Consider the following 22,289-nt stretch of genomic DNA (forward strand, 5'->3'; position numbering starts at 1 on the left):
ATTCAGAGACAACATAAAGTTGCTCAGAAGTTCGATGGCGTGACCGATGTTCCCGATGTTGTACTTAAGCAGCAGATCTGAAACAGCGGAGGTGGGAATCTCTGTACACAAGATGGCGGCTGAGTTATTATCCTTCTATTTATTTTGCACAATCTGTTTTTGTAGAAGTCACCAATAACATAACGGGTGCGGATAAAAAGGTCAACAGTGAATAGTCGACACATCAAAAGGTTGACTTGATTTTTTCCCACGGGTTTTTGTGGTCAATGTCGACATGAGCCCCCAATTAGTCTAGCACGTACCCTCGTACCATTCCCAATTGTAGTCCACATATATCGTAAAAGCATGAAACATAAAAAAAAATTGTGAAAAAACGCAAGTCGACCTTTTAATGTGTCAACATTATACCTGTCGACTAAGTAATAGCATGGACATAACAGAGTAAAAAGTAACAATAAGGCATGACTAATAACAAACCATTAATGAACAATCACTGCTGAAACATCCAATCAGCTGAGGATGGGACCAACTGACACTTAACCATGAAAAGAGGCAGCAGTCGGTACAGTGGGTGGACACTTCCTGTAACCACCGAACGGTTAAATCCAGGCTTGGTTAAGGATCTTAGATTCAGTCAGGGGTGGTTAGTTATTACAATGGGCAAAACTGGCATATACTAAAATTGTACTTGTACATCACAGTATACCGATGTTATACCTTGTCACCAATATGAGATTTTTGATGTCTGACAAGATGTACCTTCTGCGTAAAACATTTCCCACACTCCGAGCAGAAAAATGGCTTCTCGCCTGTGTGGATTTTCTGATGCTGAATGAGATTTCCTTTATGTGTAAAACATTTCCCGCACTCGGAACACGGAAATGGCTTCCTGCCTGTGTGAACGATCTGATGCACAAGGAGGATGGATTTTTGTCCGAAACACTTGCCGCACTGAGAGCAGGAAAACGGCTTCTCCCCCGTGTGAATTCTCTGATGTCTGGCGAGAACGGTTTTGTTGGTAAAAGATTTCCCACAGTCTGAACAGTAACAGCCACTCTCACCTGTGTGCATTCTCTCGTGGTCTAAAAGTGTTGCTCTCTGAGTAAAACATTTCCCGCACTCCGAACAGGAGTATGGCTTCCCGTTTGTGTGGATTTTCTGATGCACATCGAGAGTCGATTTACGTGCAAAACTTTTCCCGCAATTAAAACACAAAAACGGCTTCTCGCCGACGTGAATGATCTGATGTCTTGCGAGCGATGACTTTAAGGTAAAACCTTTCCTGCACACAGAACAAGAAAATGGCTTCTCACCTGCTTCGATTTCCTGAGGTAAAATATCAAACATTTCATTATCTCTGTGAAGTGTTTTATTGGAGTGATCAGGAAAATATGCCCCACATCTTGATTGGTCAGATGAATGATCTGCAATTTGCATATTTGGTGCAATAAAGTTTTCTCCTAGAGGATCTTGTGTGATGTCATCCTCACCGTCCATGTCACAAACCAGAGACAAAGTTAAATGACCCTCGGTGTAACTTCTGTTCTGTTTCCCTGCTGGAAATAACACAAGCGGGAAAATGTTGTATGGTGCAGTATTATCTCTGATGGTTTTTTTAAAGCGGCAATCTACGAGGTATGGTTTTGCCTTGTAAATGATTGCCGCTTTAAAGAAGAAAAAAAAAAATCAAAGATCAGTTGGCATACCGCACCTCTGGCAGCGTTTATTATATCAAAGTTAATTTGCATTTCTTTTATTTGTATGTATTTATTTATTTACAAAAGGGACGCGCTGCAATGCCTCTAAATGTACATGTTAGTCAATTGCTCCCTTGCAATGGCCATCCCTAGGGACAGGCCTTGGAAACGACACATACATGTTGTGGAGTGTGTACGTTCTCCCCAGGCTTGAGTGGGTTTCTGCAGGGGTGTTGCAGTTTCCTCCCATTATCCAATAACATGCTGGTAGGTTAGTTTTGGCCAAAAATAAACCCTAGTGCAGGCATGTCCAAACTATGGCCCTCCAGCTGTTGTTAAACTACACATCCCAGCATGCCTTGCCATAGTTTTAACATTCCCTAATAGCAAAACTGTGGCAAGGCATGATGGGACTTGTAGTTTCACAACACCTGGAGGGCCATAGTTTGGACATGCCTGCCCTAGTGTATTTGGTAGGGAATATAGATAGTAAGCTCCACTGGGGCAGCAACTGAAGTGAATGGCCAAATACAACTATTCCAGCTAAAAGGTCTAGTGTATTCTTCTTGTTGTATAAGGGAGGAGAACCAACGTGGCAACCAATCAGCACTGAAGTAACATCTATAATTTGCATAATATAAAATGATACAGAGCAGCTGATTGGTTGCCATGGGGTACTTCTCCTCCCTTATCACTGCCTCATACATCTACCCCTCAGTGTGTAATACCCACCTGCACTGATAAATGCCGGGGTATCCTCCTTCTCCTCATACTGCTCCTCACCCCTCATATGCGGCTCTTCTCCTTCACCACAATCGTTCCCGCATGCGTTACTTCTCACACCTTTCAGTTTACCATCCTGAATATGACAGAAAGTTAGTGAATGATGGAATATTGATAAAGCCATCATTTATGGCTAATGGTGTAGATTCACACGTAAAAGGTAGACAGTACAAAATGTCAACAAGTAATGTAATACCTATGGCTTTTATACATATACCCCCAGGGCCACATACAGCAGCCATAGCCTGTGCATCAGTAGCCCATTGCGACACAACTATGACATCATCACTGGCTATACACTGGCAGCCATCTTGTTGCTGCGACCCCCCCCCCATCACATCAGGACACTGATCCCGATTACACCAAGAGCATGGACAAGTGCTCACTACAGCCCATTTACATGGCTGGCAACATCCCGCCATCTCCAAACCCTGGAGCACCAGCAGGGGGCAGTACAGGGACGGCCCAGCGTCCGCTCTCCCTGTGCACCCCAGCCGGGCCCGGTTATGCTGCAGGTATCCACCAGTGAGCTCCTGCAGTTCCTGGCAGTGTATGTCTGCCGGCGGTGCCCCAACCTGAGAGACCTGATCCCAGAGAAACTCATCTACCGGATGAACGTTGTGGACACCTGGCTTCTGAAACGCGATCAAGCGCACAGCTTCATCACTCCAACCAACGTGGTATTTGTGTACATGATCTGCAGAGAGGCCATCGGTGACCACCTGGACAGTGAGGACGAGGTACGGACCACCTTCCTCTCCTGCCTCTATGTGGCATACTCCTATATGGGCAGTGAGACACAATACCCTGCGATTGCCTTCCTCGGAATGAACGACAGCGCCAGGCCCTTCTGGGACCTGACCATCGTATACCGCACCAGTGCCAAAATGCTGAAGATCAACGTAGATCCCCATTACTACATAGAGGTTCTCCAGGACCTGTGTAATAGGGGTACGGGGACAGGAAAGGAGCCAGAGGTGCCGTGTGTGTCAAGGAGAATGCCAAGGATGTTACTGCAAACCCCGGACCCAGCAATGGACCAGAGCAGGTGCCCCAGGACCTGTGTAATGAGGGCATAGAGCCAGGAAGGGTGAAGAAGAGGTCACGGATGAGATCTGCACTAAGATGGATGAGGCGAGTGGTGTCCTCTGCAAGATGGAGGTTCCTGAGGAAGTAAGACCACACCCTGGTCACACACACGTCTCCGGACACTGGTGATTACATCACTCTGCGGTTCCCACTCAGCCGCTACGATGACACCCAATAAAATCCGACTACAGTGTTTGCATATGCACACATCCCCTCATCACGTGTTTTATGTACATGTGTGTGACGTGTGTATTATATGTAATGTAATCCGGTCATGTGATTAGTTTGTTCTGAAACCTGATCCTAAGGCTCTCCCTTATTGGCTGGGGGCAGAAAGTGGAGGGAGAGCACCAGTAAGATGGTGCAGATAGGGTGACACTTATGAGTTATGGTGATGCATGCAGACATGAGTAGTAGAGCCCAGAGTATTCTCCATATGCAGACACACAGGATCCCGATTTAACATATGAGAAGGGGTAACCGCACACAGTCGGACCTGCAGCTCCTCACTAAGGACATGTAGCCATTGACTTCCCCATAGCACTGCTCACTCTCCTGCTGTCCTCATGTCTGGCTTATATACATAAGGTAATAAAGGTCACAGACAAGAAGATCCGGTCTCAGGGCAGTCCGGTAGGAGCGGAGGATGCCGGAGAGAGAACAGGTGGGATGCCAGTTACCCATGGTGATATGGCTGCAGCTTTAGATAGCAGAATGGGGACCAGCTTATAGAAGGGTTGCCCATTGGCAGGTTCTACAACTCAGTGCTGATAGGCACTGCCAATGTTCCCCTCTCATAGTGTAGAGAGAAGAGCAGCCCCCGGTGCTCTTACCCAGTGTCCGAACCTTCAGGCTGGAATAGCAGCTGCCTACCAGGCCACATCCAAGACAGACAGCCGCTCAAATGCGGGACAGAGCCCCAGGCTTCTCTACATCAGGTGTGGCAGTGAGGTCTGCTGGGGTGTCCTGCTGAGCCATGATGCAGATCACATGGCTCACACAGGCAGCTGCTGCGGAACTCTGCCTGACCACTGGGGACACTAGAGGGAAAACTGCTCTATCACTACACTGGCAGCAGCAGAGCGGGTCTCCGGAGACCCACTCATTTGTACAATTGAGTCCTAGGTCTGTAATTTGGGGTAAAAGACGCCCTATAGAGCATATTTGCAATCACTGACTTTTCATTTCTAGAAATACCCCTACACCAACCTCATAATCCTGTGGGGTACGGTGATCTTCCTGTGTAGAATCCTGAAAGTATAGACAACACCTCTCCGTGGTATCCCTGTTACTGGAGCCATCTGTGGGAGACACACAGTGACTGAGGACATTGTATCGGTGGTTATTAGATGACACATGTATCTTCTGCCTGTCCTTGTGACCTCTCATTCCTCAACATCAGCTCAGGATTAAATGGTCAATGACCACGCAGGAGTCAGGAGTGCGTCCAGCTTATCCGCCATAGGGCCCATGGAATGACGGGAGCAGCATGTATGTACTAGCCTTAGGAACAGTGGCAGAACGTAAGGGTTGTGGGCCTAGGTGCAAAAATATTAATTGCGCCCCACTACTCCACCCCAAACCCAGATCACAATATACAGCATGGCAGCGGGTGACGGGGGGGGGGAGGCGGAGTGTGATGGGGAAAACAGTGGGTGACAGGGACAGCAGTGGGCCCTTAATCCTCAGGGATTCCGGTGTACTGCACATACTGCACCAATTGTAGTAACCTCTGATTAGGAATGTCCTCCTCTTGTGATGCTCTGACCCTACATACTGGGAATGGCCAATAATGCACAATCAAAGCTGGGAATGGAGCAGGGTGCACAATCGAGGCACCTGTGCCAGTATAGGCAGGGCTCCCCCGTGCCGGTATAGGCAGGGCGCAGGGCTCCCCCGTCCCGGTATAAGCAGGGCTCCCCCGTGCCGGTAAAGGCAGAGCGCAGCGCTCCCCCGTGCCGGTATAGGCAGAGCGCAGCGCTCCCCCGTGCCGGTATAGGCAGGGCGCAGGGCTCCCCCGTGCCGGTATAGGCAGGGCTCCCCGTGCCGGTATAGGCAGGGCTCCCCCGAGCCGGTATAGGCAGGGCTCCCCCGTGCCGATATAGGCAGGGCGCAGGGCTCCCCCGTGCCAGTATAGGCAGGGCTCCCCCGTGCCGGGATAGGCAGGGCGCAGGGCTCACCCGTGCCGGTATAGGCAGGACGCTGGGCTCACCCGTGCCGGTATAGGCAGGATGCAGGGCTCACCCGTGCCGGTATAGGCAGGGCGCAGGGCTCACCCGTGCCGGTATAGGCAGGGCGCAGGGCTCACCCGTGCCGGTATAGGCAGGGCGCAGGGCTCACCCGTGCCTGTATAGGCAGGGCGCAGGGCTCACCCGTGCCTGTATAGGCAGGGCGCAGGGCTCACCCGTGCCGGTATAGGCAGGGCGCAGGGCTCACCCGTGCCGGTATAAGCAGGGCGCAGCGCTCACCCGTGCCGGTATAAGCAGGGCGTAGCGCTCACCCGTGCCGGTATAGGCAGGGCACAGCGCTCACCCGTGCCGGTATAGGCAGGACGCATCGCTCCCCCGTGCCGGTATAGGCAGGACGCAGCGCTCACCTGTGCTGGTATCTGTAGGACGCAGGGCTCACCTGGGTACTTGTGTAATTTCACGTTGGAAGCCTAAGCTAAGCCTTGATAAAGCTTTTTGGTGAAACGATTGTTGGCTCTAAGGGCCACTTTCTCATTGTTAAATTGTGTTTTGTTCTATTAATATACATTAGGTACCGTTTTACTGTGTGATAATACCAGCCCAGAAAACACTCAGATGCAGGTCCCCCCTGCCGCCCCGTGTGAGCGCAGAACGGACAGCGGGAGGTAGTGAGCGGAGTCAGTGTGCCAAATTGGAATGAGCACCTTATTCAGAGCTACGGTAGTCTCTAATAAAATTTAGATTGAACTGACAGGAGCAGTGAAAAATATCAGTCAGTCACTATTGAAAATACTGGAATTGTATGATGTGCCCCTAATAGAAAGGGTAATATCCCCCAAGATTGACAATACAATCACATAGAGGAACATTTACGTTTCCTGGTACAGAGTGACAGTAAAGTGAAACAAAAATCGTTTTCTCTATATAAATAAAACGATACAAAAGGATAAAAAAGGACACTAAGACGTATATAGAGAAATAATGAGTTATTAAAGCTCACAATCACTCTCAGAAACATACCAGAACACACAGGGGCACACTATCCCTGCAAATAAAGGATTTAAAGAGACAGTGGTCCCTTTTCTTTTTAATACACTTATTCTTCCTTTTTTCACATCTGTCGAAAATGTTTTCATATTTCACCTACTTTTATCTTCAATCAATTAAAAGTTATATTTTATAATCATTATAAAGGACGTCCAGTGCACCCAGCAATACTTTCTTTTCTTGTGCGGTTGTGTACGTTGTCAGCGTAGCCCAACGGCTGCCTAGCGTAGTTAGCGTAGTGTCTCTGCGGCAGCCCTGCGTAGTTAGCGTAGTCACCGTACTGTCCCCGGGAGCTGCAGCTCTGTCCCCGGAGTGCCTGACAAACATAGTGAGCGCCTCTCACACAGCGCCGGCGCCCGCATGATCCGCGGGAACACTACGCTGATTCTGACAGGGACGCTACGCTAACTACGTAACTGCGGCCGTGAAACTACACAAGTACCCTCACCCCTGTGCCGGTATAGACAGGATGCAGCGCTCACCTGTGCTGGTATCTGTACGACGCAGGGCTCACCTGTGCCGGTATAGGCAGGACACAGCACTCACCTGTGCCGGTATAGGCAGGGACACAGTACTCACCTGTGCCAGTATAGGCAGGGGTTTCCTCCTCCTTACACTGCTGGTCACCCGGTACATACGTCTCATCTTCTTCCTCTACATCTTCAATTTTGATATCAAGTAAGTCATCTCCCTTAGCAACCCACAAACAATAGGTTTAAATGGTGATATTTGCACTTGTTCTAGAACTCGGATTACCCAAATGACATGTATTCAACCCCACATGGCTATACGCATGACCCCTGATGAATTATGGGAAATTCTAGGCACTGCTAAAGGTCCTTCATCACTGAGCGTAGTAATGAAGCAGGGCAGTAAGGAATCAGGAGCTGTGCCAGGTAACTGAACGCCGCTGAGAGGGTCAGATCCCAGATCTTTGCCCAGGAAAGGATTCAATGGGGGAAATGTACTAAGATGTGTATTCTACTTCACATGTGATGTTGCCACGGCAACCAATCAGAATATACTTCTTATTTATTGAGCACCCTCTAGAACATTGGTGTACAACTCATAGCCCTCCAGGTGTTGTGGAACTACACGTCCCAGCATGCCCTGCCACAGACGTGTAGTTCCACAACAGCCGGAGGGCCATGAGTTTGACACCACTGCTCTAGAAGATAGTAGACAGGATCTGATTGGTTGCCTATAGCAACATCACATGCGAAGTAGAATACACATCTTAGTAAATTTCCCCCATTGTGTCTCCACCGTAAGAGATCTCCAGTTTTTTTAATTGTATAATGTCCCATTCCCAGCAGTCACCTCTCCGGTCACATTCCCCGGTGTTACTGTATAACGCCCCATTCCCAGCAGTCACCTCTCCGGTCACATCCCCGGTGTTACTGTATAATGCCCCATTCCCAGCAGTCACCTCTCCGGTCACATCCCCCGGTGTTACTGTATAATGTCCCATTCCCAGCAGTCACCTTTCCGGTCACATCCCCCAGTGTTACTGTATAATGCCCCATTCCCAGCAGTCACCTCTCCGGTCACATCCCCCGGTGTTACTGTATAATGTCCCATTCCCAGCAGTCACCTCTCCGGTCACATTCCCCGGTGTTACTGTATAACGCCCCATTCCCAGCAGTCACCTCTCCGGTCACATCCCCGGTGTTACTGTATAATGCCCCATTCCCAGCAGTCACCTCTCCGGTCACATCCCCCGGTGTTACTGTATAACGCCCCATTCCCAGCAGTCACCTCTCCAGTCACATCCCCCGGTGTTACTGTATAACGCCCCATTCCCAGCAGTCACCTCTCCGGTCACATCCCCGGTGTTACTGTATAACGTCCCATTCCCAGCAGTCACCTCTCCGGTCACATCCCCCAGTATTACTGTATGATGCCCCATTCCCAGCAGTCACCTCTCCGGTCACATCCCCGGTGTTACTGTATAATGTCCCATTCCCAGCAGTCACCTCTCCGGTCACATCCCCCGGTGTTACTGTATAATGCCCCATTCCCAGCAGTCACCTCTCCGGTCACATCCCCCGGTGTTACTGTATAATGTCCCATTCCCAGCAGTCACCTCTCCGGTCACATCCCCCGGTGTTACTGTATAATGTCCCATTCCCAGCAGTCACCTCTCCGGTCACATCCCCCGGTGTTACTGTATAATGTCCCATTCCCAGCAGTCACCTCTCCGGTCACATCCCCCGGTGTTACTGTATAATGCCCCATTCCCAGCAGTCGCCTCTCCGGTCACATCCCCCGGTGTTACTGTATAATGCCCCATTCCCAGCAGTCACCTCTACGGTCACATCCCCCGGTGTTACTGTATAATGTCCCATTCCCAGCAGTCGCCTCTCCGGTCACATCCCCCGGTGGTACTGTATAATGTCCCATTTCCAGCAGTCACCTCTCTGGTCACATCCCCGGTGTTACTGTATAATGTCCCATTCCCAGCAGTCTCCTCTCCGATCACATCCCCGGTGTTACTGTATAATGCCCCATTCCCAGCAGTCACATCCCCCAGTGTTACTGTATAATGTCCCATTCCCAGCAGTCACCTCTCCGGTCACATCTCCCAGTGTTACTGTATAATGTCCCATTCCCAGCAGTCACCTCTCCCGTCACATCCCCCGGTGTTACTGTATAATGTCCCATTCCCAGCAGTCACCTCTCCCGTCACATCCCCCGGTGTTACTGTATAATGTCCCATTCCCAGCAGTCACCTCTCCCGTCACATCCCCCGGTGTTACTGTATAATGCCCCATTCCCAGCAGTCACCTCTCCGGTCACATCCCCCGGTGTTACTGTATAATGCCCCATTCCCAGCAGTCACCTCTCCGGTCACATCCCCCGCTGTTACTGTATAATGTCCCATTCCCAGCAGTCACCTCTCCCGTCACATCCCCCGGTGTTACTGTATAATGCCCCATCCCCAGCAGTCACCTCTCTGGTCACATCCCCCGGTGTTACTGTATAATGTCCCATTCCCAGCAGTCACCTCTCCGGTCACATCCCCCGGTCTTACTGTATAATGTCCCATTCCCAGCAGTCACCTCTCCGGTCACATCCCCCGGTCTTACTGTATAATGTCCCATTCCCAGCAGTCACCTCTCCGGTCACATCCCCCGGTATTACTGTATAACGCCCCATTCCCAGCAGTCACCTCTCCGGTCACATCCCCGGTGTTACTGTATAACGTCCCATTCCCAGCAGTCACCTCTCCGGTCACATCCCCCAGTATTACTGTATGATGCCCCATTCCCAGCAGTCACCTCTCCGGTCACATCCCCCGGTGTTACTGTATAATGTCCCATTCCCAGCAGTCACCTCTCCGGTCACATCCCCCGGTGTTACTGTATAATGTCCCATTCCCAGCAGTCACCTCTCCGGTCACATCCCCCGGTGTTACTGTATAATGTCCCATTCCCAGCAGTCACCTCTCCGGTCACATCCCCCGGTGTTACTGTATAATGCCCCATTCCCAGCAGTCGCCTCTCCGGTCACATCCCCCGGTGTTACTGTATAATGCCCCATTCCCAGCAGTCACCTCTACGGTCACATCCCCCGGTGTTACTGTATAATGTCCCATTCCCAGCAGTCGCCTCTCCTGTCACATCCCCTGGTGTTACTGTATAATGTCCCATTCCCAGCAGTCACCTCTCCGGTCACATCCCCCGGTGGTACTGTATAATGTCCCATTTCCAGCAGTCACCTCTCTGGTCACATCCCCGGTGTTACTGTATAATGTCCCATTCCCAGCAGTCTCCTCTCCGATCACATCCCCGGTGTTACTGTATAATGCCCCATTCCCAGCAGTCACATCCCCCAGTGTTACTGTATAATGTCCCATTCCCAGCAGTCACCTCTCCGGTCACATCTCCCAGTGTTACTGTATAATGTCCCATTCCCAGCAGTCACCTCTCCCGTCACATCCCCCGGTGTTACTGTATAATGTCCCATTCCCAGCAGTCACCTCTCCCGTCACATCCCCCGGTGTTACTGTATAATGTCCCATTCCCAGCAGTCACCTCTCCCGTCACATCCCCCGGTGTTACTGTATAATGCCCCATTCCCAGCAGTCACCTCTCTGGTCACATCCCCCGGTGTTACTGTATAATGCCCCATTCCCAGCAGTCACCTCTCCGGTCACATCCCCCGCTGTTACTGTATAATGTCCCATTCCCAGCAGTCACCTCTCCCGTCACATCCCCCGGTGTTACTGTATAATGCCCCATCCCCAGCAGTCACCTCTCTGGTCACATCCCCCGGTGTTACTGTATAATGTCCCATTCCCAGCAGTCACCTCTCCGGTCACATCCCCCGGTCTTACTGTATAATGTCCCATTCCCAGCAGTCACCTCTCCGGTCACATCCCCCGGTCTTACTGTATAATGTCCCATTCCCAGCAGTCACCTCTCCGGTCACATCCCCTGGTATTACTGTATAACATCCCATTCCCAGCAGTCACCTCTCCAGTCACATCCCCCGGTGTTACTGTATAATGTCCCATTCCCAGCAGTCACCTCTCTAGTCACACCCCCTGGTGTTACTCTATAACCTCCCATTCCCAGCAGTCACCTCTCCCGTCACATCCCCCAGTGTTACTGTATATTGTCCCATTCCCAGCAGTCACCTCTCCGGTCACATCCCTGGTGTTACTGTATAACGTCCCATTCCCAGCAGTCACCTCTCCGGTCACATCCCTGGTGTTACTGTATAACGTCCCATTCCCGGCAGTCACCTCTCCGGTCACATCCCCCGGTGTTACTGTATAATGTCCCATTCCCAGCAGTCACCTCTCCGGTCACATCCCCCGGTGTTACTGTATAATGCCCCATTCTCAGCAGTCGCCTCTCCGGTCACATCCCCCGATGTTACTGTATAATGTCCCATTCCCAGCAGTCGCCTCTCCTGTCACATCCCCTGGTATTACTGTATAACATCCCATTCCCAGCAGTCACCTCTCCGGTCACATCCCCCGGTGTTACTGTATAATGTCCCATTCCCAGCAGTCACCTCTCTAGTCACACCCCCTGGTGTTACTCTATAACCTCTCATTCCCAGCAGTCACCTCTCCGGTCACATCCCTGGTGTTACTGTATAACGTCCCATTCCCGGCAGTCACCTCTCCCGTCACATCCCCCTGTGTTACTGTATAATGCCCCATCCCCAGCAGTCACCTCTCCCGTCACATCCCCCGGTGTTACTGTATAATGTCCCATTCCCAGCAGTCACCTCTCCGGTCACATCCCCCAGTGTTACTGTATAACACCCCATTCCCAGCAATCACCTCTCCGGTCACATCCCCTGGTATTACTGTATAACATCCCATTCCCAGCAGTCACCTCTCCGGTCACATCCCTGGTGTTACTGTATAACGTCCCATTCCCGGCAGTCACCTCTCCGGTCACATCCCCCGGTGTTACTGTATAATGTCCCATTCCCAGCAGTCACCTCTCCGGTCACATCCCCCGGTGGTACTGTATAATGTCCCATTCCCAGCAGTCACCTCTCCGGTCACATCCCCGGTGTTACTGTATAATGTCCCATTCCCAGCAGTCTCCTCTCCGATCACATCCCCGGTGTTACTGTATAATGCCCCATTCCCAGCAGTCACATCCCCCAGTGTTACTGTATAATGTCCCATTCCCAGCAGTCACCTCTCCCGTCACATCCCCCTGTGTTACTGTATAATGCCCCATCCCCAGCAGTCACCTCTCCCGTCACATCCCCCGGTGTTACTGTATAATGTCCCATTCCCAGCAGTCACCTCTCCGGTCACATCCCCCAGTGTTACTGTATAACACCCCATTCCCAGCAATCACCTCTCCGGTCACATCCCCTGGTATTACTGTATAACATCCCATTACCAGCAGTCACCTCTCCCGTCACATCCCCCAGTGTTACTGTATAATGTCCCATTCCCAGCAGTCACCTCTCCGGTCACATCCCCGGTGTTACTGTATAATGTCCCATTCCCAGCAGTCTCCTCTCCGATCACATCCCCGGTGTTACTGTATAATGCCCCATTCCCAGCAGTCACATCCCCCAGTGTTACTGTATAATGTCCCATTCCCAGCAGTCACCTCTCCCGTCACATCCCCCGGTGTTACTGTATAATGCCCCATCCCCAGCAGTCACCTCTCCCGTCACATCCCCCGGTGTTACTGTATAATGTCCCATTCCCAGCAGTCACCTCTCCGGTCACATCCCCCAGTGTTACTGTATAACACCCCATTCCCAGCAATCACCTCTCCGGTCACATCCCCTGGTATTACTGTATAACATCCCATTCCCAGCAGTCACCTCTCCGGTCACATCCCCCGGTGTTACTGTATAATGTTCCATTCCCAGCAGTCACCTCTCTAGTCACACCCCCTGGTGTTACTCTATAACCTCCCATTACCAGCAGTCACCTCTCCCGTCACATCCCCCAGTGTTACTGTATATTGTCCCATTCCCAGCAATCACCTCTCCGGTCACATCCCCTGGTGTTACTCTATAACCTCCCATTCTCAGCAGTCACCTCTCCGGTCACATCCCCCGGTGTTACTGTATAATGTCCCATTCCCAGCAGTCACCTCTCCGGTCACATCCCCCGGTGTTACTGTATAATGTCCCATTCCCAGCAGTCACCTCTCCGGTCACATCCCTGGTGTTACTGTATAACGTCCCATTCCCGGCAGTCACCTCTCCGGTCACATCCCCCGGTGTTACTGTATAATGTCCCATTCCCAGCAGTCACCTCTCCGGTCACATCCCCGGTGGTACTGTATAATGTCCCATTCCCAGCAGTCACCTCTCCAGTCACATCCCCTGGTGTTACTCTATAACCTCCCATTCTCAGCAGTCACCTCTCCGGTCACATCCCCCGGTGTTACTGTATAATTCCCCATTCCCAGCAGTCACCTCTCCGGTCACATCCCCTGGTGTTACTGTGTAACGTCCCATTCCCGGCAGTCAAATCTCCGGTCCATCCCCCGGAGTTACTGTATAATGCCCCATTCCCGGCAGTCACCTCTCCAGTCACATCCCCCGGTGTTACTGTATACTGTCCCATTCCCAGCAGTCACCTCTCCGGTCACATCCCCCAGTGTTACTGTATAACACCCCATTCCCAGCAGTCACCTCTCCGGTCACATCCCCTGGTATTACTGTATAACATCCCATTCCCAGCAGTCACCTCTCCGGTCACATCCCCCGGTGTTACTGTATAATGTTCCATTCCCAGCAGTCACCTCTCTAGTCACACCCCCTGGTGTTACTCTATAACCTCCCATTACCAGCAGTCACCTCTCTAGTCACACCCCCTGTGTTACTGTATAATGTCCCATTCCCAGCAGTCACCTCTCCAGTCACATCCCCTGGTGTTACTCTATAACCTCCCATTCCCAGCAGTCACCTCTCCGGTCACATCCCCCGGTGTTACTGTATAATTCCCCATTCCCAGCAGTCACCTCTCCGGTCACATCCCCCGGTGTTACTGTATAATTCCCCATTCCCAGCAGTCACCTCTCCCGTCACATCCCCCAGTGTTACTGTATAATGTCCCATTCCCAGCAGTCACCTCTCCGGTCACATCCCCTGGTGTTACTGTGTAACGTCCCATTCCCGGCAGTCAAATCTCCGGTCCATCCCCCGGAGTTACTGTATAATGCCCCATTCCCGGCAGTCACCTCTCCAGTCACATCCCCCGGTGTTACTGTATAATGTCCCATTCCCAGCAGTCACCTCTCTAGTCACACCCCCTGTGTTACTGTATAATGTCCCATTCCCAGCAGTCACCTCTCCAGTCACATCCCTGGTGTTACTCTATAACCTCCCATTCCCAGCATTTACCTCTCCGGTCACATCCCCCGGTGTTACTGTATAATACCCCATTCCCGGCAGTCACCTCTCCGGTCACATCCCCCGGTGTTACTGTATAATGCCCCATTCCCAGCAGTCACCTCTCCGGTCACATCCCCCGGTGTTACTGTATAATTCCCTAATCCCAGCATGCACCTCTCCGGTCCCATTCCCAGCAGTCACCTCTCCGGTCACATCCCCCGGTGTTACTGTATAATGTCCCATTCCCAGCAGTCACCTCTCCGGTCACATCCCTGGTGTTACTGTATAACGTCCCATTCCCGGCAGTCACCTCTCCGGTCACATCCCCCGGTGTTACTGTATAATGTCCCATTCCCAGCAGTCACCTCTCCGGTCACATCCCCGGTGGTACTGTATAATGTCCCATTCCCAGCAGTCTCCTCTCCGATCACATCCCCGGTGTTACTGTATAATGCCCCATTCCCAGCAGTCACATCCCCCAGTGTTACTGTATAATGTCCCATTCCCAGCAGTCACCTCTCCCGTCACATCCCCCGGTGTTACTGTATAATGCCCCATCCTCAGCAGTCACCTCTCTGGTCACATCCCCCGGTGTTACTGTATAATGTCCCATTCCCAGCAGTCACCTCTCCCGTCACATCCCCCGGTGTTACTGTATAATGTCCCATTCCCAGCAGTCACCTCTCCGGTCGCATCCCCCAGTGTTACTGTATAACACCCCATTCCCAGCAGTCACCTCTCCGGTCACATCCCCTGGTATTACTGTATAACATCCCATTCCCAGCAGTCACCTCTCCGGTCACATCCCCCGGTGTTACTGTATAATGTTCCATTCCCAGCAGTCACCTCTCTAGTCACACCCCCTGGTGTTACTCTATAACCTCCCATTCCCAGCAGTCACCTCTCCCGTCACATCCCCCATTGTTACTGTATATTGTCCCATTCCCAGCAGTCACCTCTCCGGTCACATCCCTGGTGTTACTGTATAACGTCCCATTCCCAGCAGTCACCTCTCTGGTCACATCCCCCGGTGTTACTGTATAATGCCCCATTCCCGGCAGTCACCTCTCCCGTCACATCCCCCAGTGTTACTGTATAATGTCCCATTCCCAGCAGTCACCTCTCCGGTCACATCCCCTGGTGTTACTGTGTAACGTCCCATTCCCGGCAGTCAAATCTCCGGTCCATCCCCCGGTGTTACTGTATAATGCCCCATTCCCGGCAGTCACCTCTCCAGTCACATCCCCCGGTGTTACTGTATAATGTCCCATTCCCAGCAGTCACCTCTCTAGTCACACCCCCTGTGTTACTGTATAATGTCCCATTCCCAGCAGTCACCTCTCCAGTCACATCCCTGGTGTTACTCTATAACCTCCCATTCCCAGCATTTACCTCTCCGGTCACATCCCCCGGTGTTACTGTATAATACCCCATTCCCGGCAGTCACCTCTCCGGTCACATTCCCCGGTGTTACTGTATAATGCCCCATTCCCAGCAGTCACCTCTCCGGTCACATCCCCCGGTGTTACTGTATAATTCCCCAATCCCAGCATGCACCTCTCCGGTCCCATTCCCAGCAGTCACCTCTCCGGTCACATCCCCCGGTGTTACTGTATAATGTCCCATTCCCAGCAGTCACCTCTCCGGTCACATCCCCCAGTGTCACTGTATAATGTCCCATTCCCAGCAGTCACCTCTCCAGTCAACAGCTGGATGATCTTGTTGGTGAGTTCCAGGATCTTCTGCTCATTGTCTCTTTCCTGTATCAGTGAGTGAGGTGGGGGCACCGTGATGGGGCTCTGGGTCCTGCTCCAACCTACTGACCCACGATGGCTACGGCTGGGTGTCACATGGTCACCTGATGTTTTTTTTACAACAATGTATTCCTGTGTATAGCGAAAATAAATAATATCACTGTGACAGTATTATTTCAGAGTTATTTATAAAACACACATATTACACAGTGATTTACAGGGAATATTTATTCATTTACATCAGTCCCTGCCACAGTGGGGCTTATAGTCTATATTTTCTACCAGCATCACTTTGTTATGTTAATAGAAATAAGTAAGAGTGATGCTGAAAAGGCATTATCAGACTAAAGTATCTCACCTCTCATGTAAAGGCCCTTGTTTTAGTAATAGAGACAATAGTGATGTCACTGTGACGCTCCCAGACCCCCCTCACCTCCCCAGTAAGGTCCCTGTGTCAGTAATAGAGATAACACTATGACACTCCCAGACCCCCTCACCTCCCCAGTCAGGTCCCTGTGTCAGTAATAGAGATAAGACTGATGTCACTGTGACACTCCCAGACCCCCTCACCTCCCCAGTCAGGTCCCTGTGTCAGTATTAGAGATAAGACTGATGTCACTGTGACACTCCCAGACCCCCTCACCTCCCCAGTCAGGTCCCTGTGTCAGTAATAGAGATAAGACTGATGTCACTGTGACACTCCCAGACCCCCTCACCTCCCCAGTCAGGTCCCTATGTTAGTACTAGAGATAAGAGTGACGACACTGTGACACTCCCAGGCTCCCTCACTTCCCCAGTCAGGTCATTGTGTTAGTAATAGAGATAAGCGTGATGTCACTGTGACACTCCCAGACTCCCTCACTTCCTCAGTCAGGTCCCTGTGTCAGTAATAGAGATAAGAGTGATGTCACTGTGACGCTCCCAGACCCCCTCACCTCCCCAGTCAGGTCCCTATGTTAGTACTAGAGATAAGAGTGACGTCACTGTGACACTCCCAGGCTCCCTCACTTCCCCAGTCAGGTCATTGTGTTAGTAATAGAGATAAGCGTGATGTCACTGTGACACTCCCAGACTCCCTCACTTCCTCAGTCAGGTCCCTGTGTCAGTAATAGAGATAAGAGTGATGTCACTGTGACGCTCCCAGACCCCCTCAACTCCCCAGTCAGGTCATTGTGTTAGTAATAGAGATAAGTGTGATGTCACTGTGACGCTCCCAGACCCCCTCACCTCCCCAGTAGGGTCATTGTGTTAGTAATAGAGATAAATGTGATGTCACTGTGACACTCCCAGACTCCCTCACTTCCCCAGTCAGGTCCCTGTGTCATTAATAGAGATAAGAGTGATGTCACTGTGACGCTCCCAGACCCCCTCACCTCCCCAGTCAGGTCATTGGGTTAGTAATAGAGATAAGTGTGATGTCACTGTGACGCTCCCAGACCCCCCTCACCTCCCCAGTCAGGTCCCTGTGTTAGTAATAGAGATAAGTGTGATGTCACTGTGACGCTCCCAGATCCCCTCACCTCCCCGGTCAGGTCCCTGTGTTAGTAATAGAGATAACAGTGATGTCACTGTGACGCACTCCGATCCCCTCACCTCCCCAGTAATCAGGTAAACGATTTCCAGGATGAGATTTAATATACTCCTAGTAATGCGACTCCTGTCCTTGTTCATCGTCAAGACTTAAAATTGGCTTAGATCTTGGTGAAAGTGATCACCTGTGGGTTGAAATGGAAATTATAAAAAAAGAAAAGAAATGCTGTTAATCAGGCACCACAAGTATCAGTGTCCTATAAGCTGGGAACCACAGGTTTCATGTATTTAGTATATGAAATGCTTCGGGGCAGTATGTAAGGAGAAAGGGCTAGGAAATGAGGCTGCAGTCTGATCAAAAGCCTGGAGAGGTCTGAGAAATGTTTATGTGATGGATTAAGAATGTTTTTGCACATTTATTCAATCTGAAGTGCCGCCTCTGAAGGGGCGCTATTGCTTTATATTAAAACTCACACCCCCTTAGGCAGCATCGCTGACCACTGTGCCACCTTGACGTCCAAATAAATTACCCACCCAAAATAAGTGATGACATTTGGATGCAAATAAAGCCCCATACACACAGGGAGATATATTGCTCAGCAATATATTGCCCAGTGTCTCCTTTTCATCAGCGACCAGAGATGGTCGCTGATGAAAAGGAACCTCTGCCGGGGGAGCCGCAGAGGTAATTAGCTGGTCGCAGGAGCAAGCTCCTGCGACCAGCGATTGGAAAGGGGCTGAAAATGGGAGCGGGCACCCGGTGATTTATCGCCGGGGCACACTCCCAATCACTGGCAATATGGTCGCCATCGAACATATTTCCAGCAATTTCAGCCCCCATCGCCCCCGTGTGTACACAGCATAACCCTTTGTCATTTGCACTCATACATTACTAGGTTTTCATTGGCTGGTGTGTGGTCAGCGGTACACTTTGAACACAGGTCTGTGCTTAAGGTAGATGATTTGGACAACATTCACTGCTTGGGTCTCCCAGGAGGATGGAATTTCAGAAACACTGCCCGAGTCCTAGTGCATTTGTGTATTAAAAGATTTAAGCCCTCACTCGCCATAATGATATCATTGTTTTCATTCATCATTGATTGGAGATTAAATTGCCCCAAAATGATAGTATAGGTGACAGTGGCGTTCTTCCGTCAAAAGCGTTTGCATAGGTTTCTATGGAAACTGCTTTTTAGAAAAATGTACCAGCTGTGATGGATTCCGGAGCTCGGCCAGGAAGCTAATGCTAGAGATTGCAAGAGTTACCTGGAGAGGGATCTGTAGGATCCCTCCCTGAAACATTTTACTTGCACATGGCATAAGACATTCTATTCAGCTAGTCTAGGACTATAATTAAATAAATACATCCGCAACAGCAGTGGGGGCACATCTCTTGTAATCTGCTGGATCATTCCTCTTCTATCTATTACATGCTTGTACAGCTAGACCCCAGCATAAAGGTCAGCTCCACTTCATAGACCAGCTGTATCTGCTACTGGGGATATCTTATTATTATAGGGAGCACGGGTCCCTGGGATGTACTGTGCTCCTCTTTTGCCTTCATTAAGCCACGATAACCACTCACCTGTGCCGATAGTGATGGAACTTTTCTTGTATCGTTGTATCTATGGCGACAAATATCCTACTGCCCAGACCCAACATGGCCGCCGTTACCTCACTTCCCGTAACGTCGCACGCACGCTATGTGGAAGGCAAGGCCCGCCTCTTTCACTCTTGTGCTGGGCATGCGCAGTGTGAGGACGGGGGGGGAGGTTCGGTAACGCCAGTCTTCCGCCCCTACTACAGTCGCTTAACTTGTTGTCCTTCGAATTTAGGTAATGGAGTCTAGACAGAGATCGACTTTTAGTGTCATGGTAGTATTACCATTTATTATTATAATGAAGAGGGAGCGGCAGTGTCCTGGCATTAATTATTATTATTATTATTACTATTATTATTATTATTATTATTATAATACAAGGGGAGCAGCCTGTAGTGTCCTGGTATTATTATTATTAATATTGTTATTATAGAGGGGGAGAATCCTGTAGTGTCCTGTTGTTGTTGTTATATAGTGGTAGCATCCTCCCGTGGGCGCAAGAGACGCGAATCGCATCTTTATAGCCCCGTCCCCGCTAATTCTCACCAGAATTGCACGGCAGGGTGTGGCCATGCCCCCATACTGGTCATCGGTTGGCCAACCAGCACCCATCCCGCTCTGTCAGTGGCCCGCCGTGCAGCAGCCTGTGGTGCTGCTGTTATTATTATACAGGGGGAGCAGCCTGTGGTGTCCTTTTATTATTATGGTGGGCAGGGGGAGGAGGACTCAGTTCTTCACATCTATGTTACATATGTGCTCTGTGCTGTATATTATAATTATTATACTTACTCCTAGACCACTGAGCGGTGAGGAACCAGAGAATTCGCTACACGTCATTTGAGTATGAGACACGTCACTGATTCCCTAAGGATAGAGAAGAATGGGACTCCTATGTCTGAGCGTATTCTAAGTCTCACCCTGGAGATCATCTACATACTGACTGGGGAGGTGACAGTCACATCAATAGTAATAATACAGGGAGGTGACTGGGGAGGTGAGGGGATCTGGGAGTGTCACTGTGACATCACTTACATCTATAGTAATAACCAGGGGCGTAACTAACTATTTACCAACACCCCCCCCCCCCCCCCCCCGCCGCCGCACGTTTATTCCCCCCCCCACCACCTAACCTTCCCCCCTTCTTACCCGCGGTCTGCGTCTCGCCCGGCTCTCTGTCGGGACCTTCCTGACCGCCACGGTCCCGGCCGGCTCCTGCTGCTACAATGAAAACGGACTCTTAGAAAATGGCTGCCCCCATACTGCAGACAGAAAACTGTCTGCAGTATGGGGGCAGCCATTTTCTAATTGTCAGTTTTCATTGCAGCAGGAGCCGGCCGGGACCGTGACGGTCAGGCAGGTCCCGGCAGAGAGCTGGGCGAGACGCAGACTGCGGGTAACTATAGCCCCGCAGCCCCCCCGGCGGCGCCCCCAATTTCTCTTTGCCCACCGCGGGTGCTGCGGAGCTATAGTTACGCCACTGGTAATAACACAGGTACGTAACTGGGGAGGTGAGGGGATCTGGGAGCATCACTGTGACATCACTTGTATCTATAGTAATACAGGGATATGACTGGGGAGGTGAGGGGATCTGGGAGTGTCACAGTGACATCACTTATATCATGGGTCTTCAACCTGTGGCCCTCCAGATGTTGTGAAACTACATGTTCCAACATGCATTGCCACATTTTTCCCTACAAGAGCATGCCACAACTGTCAGGGCATGCTGGGACATGTAGTTCTACAACATCTGGAGGGCCACAGGTTGAAGATATATAGTAATAATACAGGGACGTGACTGGGGAGGTGAGAGGATCTGGGAGCGTCACTGTGACATCGCTTATATCTATAGTAATAATACAGGGAAGTGACTGGGGAGGTTAGGGGATCTGGGAGTGTCACTGTGACATCACTTATAGCTATAGTAATAATACAGGGACGTGACTGGGGAGGTGAGGGGATCTGGGAGCGTCACTGTGACATCACTTATATCTATAGTAAAAATACAGGGATGTGACTGGGGAGGTGAGGGGATCTGGGAGTGTCACTGTGACATCACTTATATCTATAGTAATAATACAGGGACGTGACTGGGGAGGTGAGGGGATCAGGAGCGTCACTGTGATGTCACATATCTATAGTAATAATACAGGGACGTGACTGGGGAGGTGAGGGGATCTGGGGGTGTCACTGTGACATCACTTATATCTATAGTAATAATACAGGGACGTGACTGGGGAGGTGAGGGGATCTGGGAGTGTCACTGTGACATCACTTATATCTATAGTAATAATACAGGGATGTGACTGGGGAGGTGAGGGGATCTGGGAGTGTCACTGTGATGTCACATATCTATAGTAATAATACAGGGACGTGACTGGGGAGGTGAGGGGATCTGGGAGTGTCACTGTGACATCACTTATATCTATAGTAATAATACAGGGAAGTGACTGGGGAGGTGAGGTGATCTGAGAGTGTCACAGTGACATCACTTATATCTATAGTAATAATACAGGGACGTGACTGAGGAGGTCAGGGGATCTGGGAGTGTCACTGTGACATCACTTATATCTATAGTAATAATACAGGGACGTGACTGGGGAGGTGAGGGGATCTGGGAGCGTCACTGTGACATCACTTATATCTATAGTAATAATACAGGGAAGTGACGGGGGAGGTGAGGGGATCTGGGAGCTTCATTGTGATGTCACATCTATCTGAAGTAATAATACAGGGATGAGAATGGGGAGATGACAGTGATGTC

General features: G+C 50.6%; 3 protein-coding genes across 6 annotated transcripts in view; 2 read left to right on the plus strand and 1 right to left on the minus strand.

The window, feature by feature from the left end:
- Positions 1-22,289, plus strand: part of LOC146010154 (uncharacterized) — a 62,545-nt gene that overhangs the window by 28,161 nt on the left and 12,095 nt on the right. The window contains exons 1-2 of one of the 2 annotated variants that reach the window (XM_083151114.1): positions 19,659-19,763; positions 20,324-20,494. The exons of the other annotated variant lie outside the window; for it this stretch is intronic. Coding sequence (XP_083007240.1) covers positions 20,372-20,494 — 123 coding nt within the window. The 5' untranslated portion in view covers positions 19,659-19,763; positions 20,324-20,371. Of the gene's footprint in view, positions 1-19,658; positions 19,764-20,323; positions 20,495-22,289 lie in introns of those variants that run through there. 2 annotated transcript variants of the gene reach the window in all.
- On the minus strand, positions 168-19,689 carry LOC146010188 (uncharacterized). 3 transcript variants are annotated; one of them, XM_083151185.1, is made up of 7 exons: positions 19,514-19,689; positions 17,992-18,113; positions 16,339-16,530; positions 7,352-7,496; positions 4,779-4,870; positions 2,430-2,556; positions 168-1,553 (listed from the first exon to the last, which is right to left on the minus strand). In XM_083151185.1, exons 2-7 carry the CDS (start codon positions 18,067-18,069, stop codon positions 712-714), a joined length of 1,476 nt encoding a protein of 491 aa, XP_083007311.1. In that variant the 5' UTR covers positions 18,070-18,113; positions 19,514-19,689; the 3' UTR covers positions 168-711. The 3 variants fall into 3 exon arrangements, with proteins under 3 accessions (XP_083007311.1, XP_083007310.1, XP_083007312.1); XM_083151184.1 differs by having other exon boundaries at positions 168-1,556; positions 19,514-19,679; XM_083151186.1 differs by having other exon boundaries at positions 168-1,556; positions 7,385-7,496; positions 19,514-19,673.
- Positions 2,617-3,582, plus strand: LOC146007378 (cyclin-dependent kinase 5 activator 2-like). The gene is made up of 2 exons (XM_083145727.1): positions 2,617-2,621; positions 2,704-3,582. The coding sequence occupies exons 1-2, from the start codon at positions 2,617-2,619 to the stop codon at positions 3,557-3,559; spliced, it is 861 nt and encodes a 286-aa protein (XP_083001853.1). The 3' UTR covers positions 3,560-3,582.

This window comes from Crinia signifera, chromosome 6, assembly GCF_055691185.1.
Source record: "Crinia signifera chromosome 6, ASM5569118v1, whole genome shotgun sequence".
NCBI classification, from domain to species: Eukaryota; Metazoa; Chordata; class Amphibia; order Anura; family Myobatrachidae; genus Crinia; species Crinia signifera.

Bases quoted from the DNA above. Each gene is read 5' to 3' on its own strand.
- LOC146010188 (XM_083151184.1), bottom strand. From the start codon at position 18,069: ATGAACAAGGACAGGAGTCGCATTACTAGGAGTATATTAAATCTCATC. The intron at 16,531-17,991 runs GTGAGGGGATCG...CGCTATACACAG, and splicing joins TTTACCTGATTACTGGGGAG to GAATACATTGTTGTAAAAAA. The intron at 7,497-16,338 runs GTGACTGCTGGG...TGGGTTGCTAAG, and splicing joins TCCAGCTGTTGACTGGAGAG to GGAGATGACTTACTTGATAT.